This window comes from Neltuma alba, unplaced genomic scaffold, assembly GCF_004799145.2.
Source record: "Neltuma alba isolate B1F8T4 unplaced genomic scaffold, ASM479914v2 tig00005117_pilon, whole genome shotgun sequence".
Lineage (NCBI taxonomy): Eukaryota > Viridiplantae > Streptophyta > Magnoliopsida > Fabales > Fabaceae > Neltuma > Neltuma alba.
Window position 1 is genome coordinate 296209 of NW_021633984.1, and position 1122 is coordinate 297330.

Here is a 1122-nt window from a genome sequence, read left to right on the forward strand (position 1 = left end):
TATGAACGTATTGAATATGCATTACATTATTTTCGCATGGAATAATCTAGACTGTTTGATTGCAATCCACACATACTCTATGAATGAAAAATTGGCAAGCAAGTCTAATAAGATAAATTATAAATAAAAAGATTAACAAATAAGGGTGATGAAGGACCAGTGTGCACGCACGTGTGTTGCTCCCTCTCTATATATAAAAGGGCACCTATAGGTTTTGTTTCAGCAGATGATCTCTTTGATCTTCCGCATCCATAGCCTCCCAAACTAGTAAACAGACAAATGGCTCTCATTACTCCCAGAGTTGTGTCGTCTTGTGTTGTTTTTTTACTCTCACTACTCATCAGCTTCGCAGCAATGGCTAAATCTGTAAGTAAAGTTTCACCCATCCTATAATAAGCTTTTCTTTTGTGTTTATATATATATATATATATATATTGACTGATTCTGAATATTATTGATCCAAATGGGACTAAATGCATATGCGTGGAGCAGCAGGACAGGTGCCTTTACACTATCAAAGTGAAGACAAGCTGGGACGATGGTTCAGGAACGAACTCCGTCGTGAAATTGCAGATATTCGACAGCACCGGCAAGAACTTTGTTATCGGAAACCTGGAACAGTGGGGCATCATGGAACCCCACCACGAATACTTCGAGCGGGACAACCTCGACTTCTTCAGCGGCGGCAACATTTGTCTCAATCCTTGCTCCATCTTCCTCTCCATCGACGGCCAAGGGAACAGGCCAGAGTGGCACGTGGAATACGTGGAAATCACCGTCACAGGGCCCACACTAAATACCAGGATAGGTTTCCCGGTGAACAATTGGCTAGGGGCAGGGTTCCCCACCACAGTGAATTTATGTCTGCCGTTGGCAAAGGAACAGGCCAGATCAGTGGCGCGCAAAATTCGTGCATAATCATAAGGGGAGAAAAAATCTTAATCATATGTATGATCTCTTCATTTCAATAATGATGCCTCTTCGTGGTGCATACTAATCTACTTGTTTAATTTCTTTATGCTTAAGAGCTTGTATTGCAAACTCTATCCTATGAAACGAAAATACATCATTATATTCCTCCTTCTCAAGAAGTCATTTTCTCACGATCTGTCCCTTTAATTT

The 1122-nt window shown here is 41.0% G+C and overlaps 1 protein-coding gene across 1 annotated transcript; it reads left to right on the forward strand.

Moving 5' to 3' along the window:
- Nucleotides 1–354: 354 nt before the first annotated feature.
- Nucleotides 355–918, forward strand: LOC114746807 (PLAT domain-containing protein 3-like). Its single transcript, XM_028935088.1, has 2 exons — nucleotides 355–366; nucleotides 493–918. Exons 1-2 carry the CDS (start codon nucleotides 355–357, stop codon nucleotides 916–918), a joined length of 438 nt encoding a protein of 145 aa, XP_028790921.1.
- Nucleotides 919–1122: the final 204 nt, after the last annotated feature.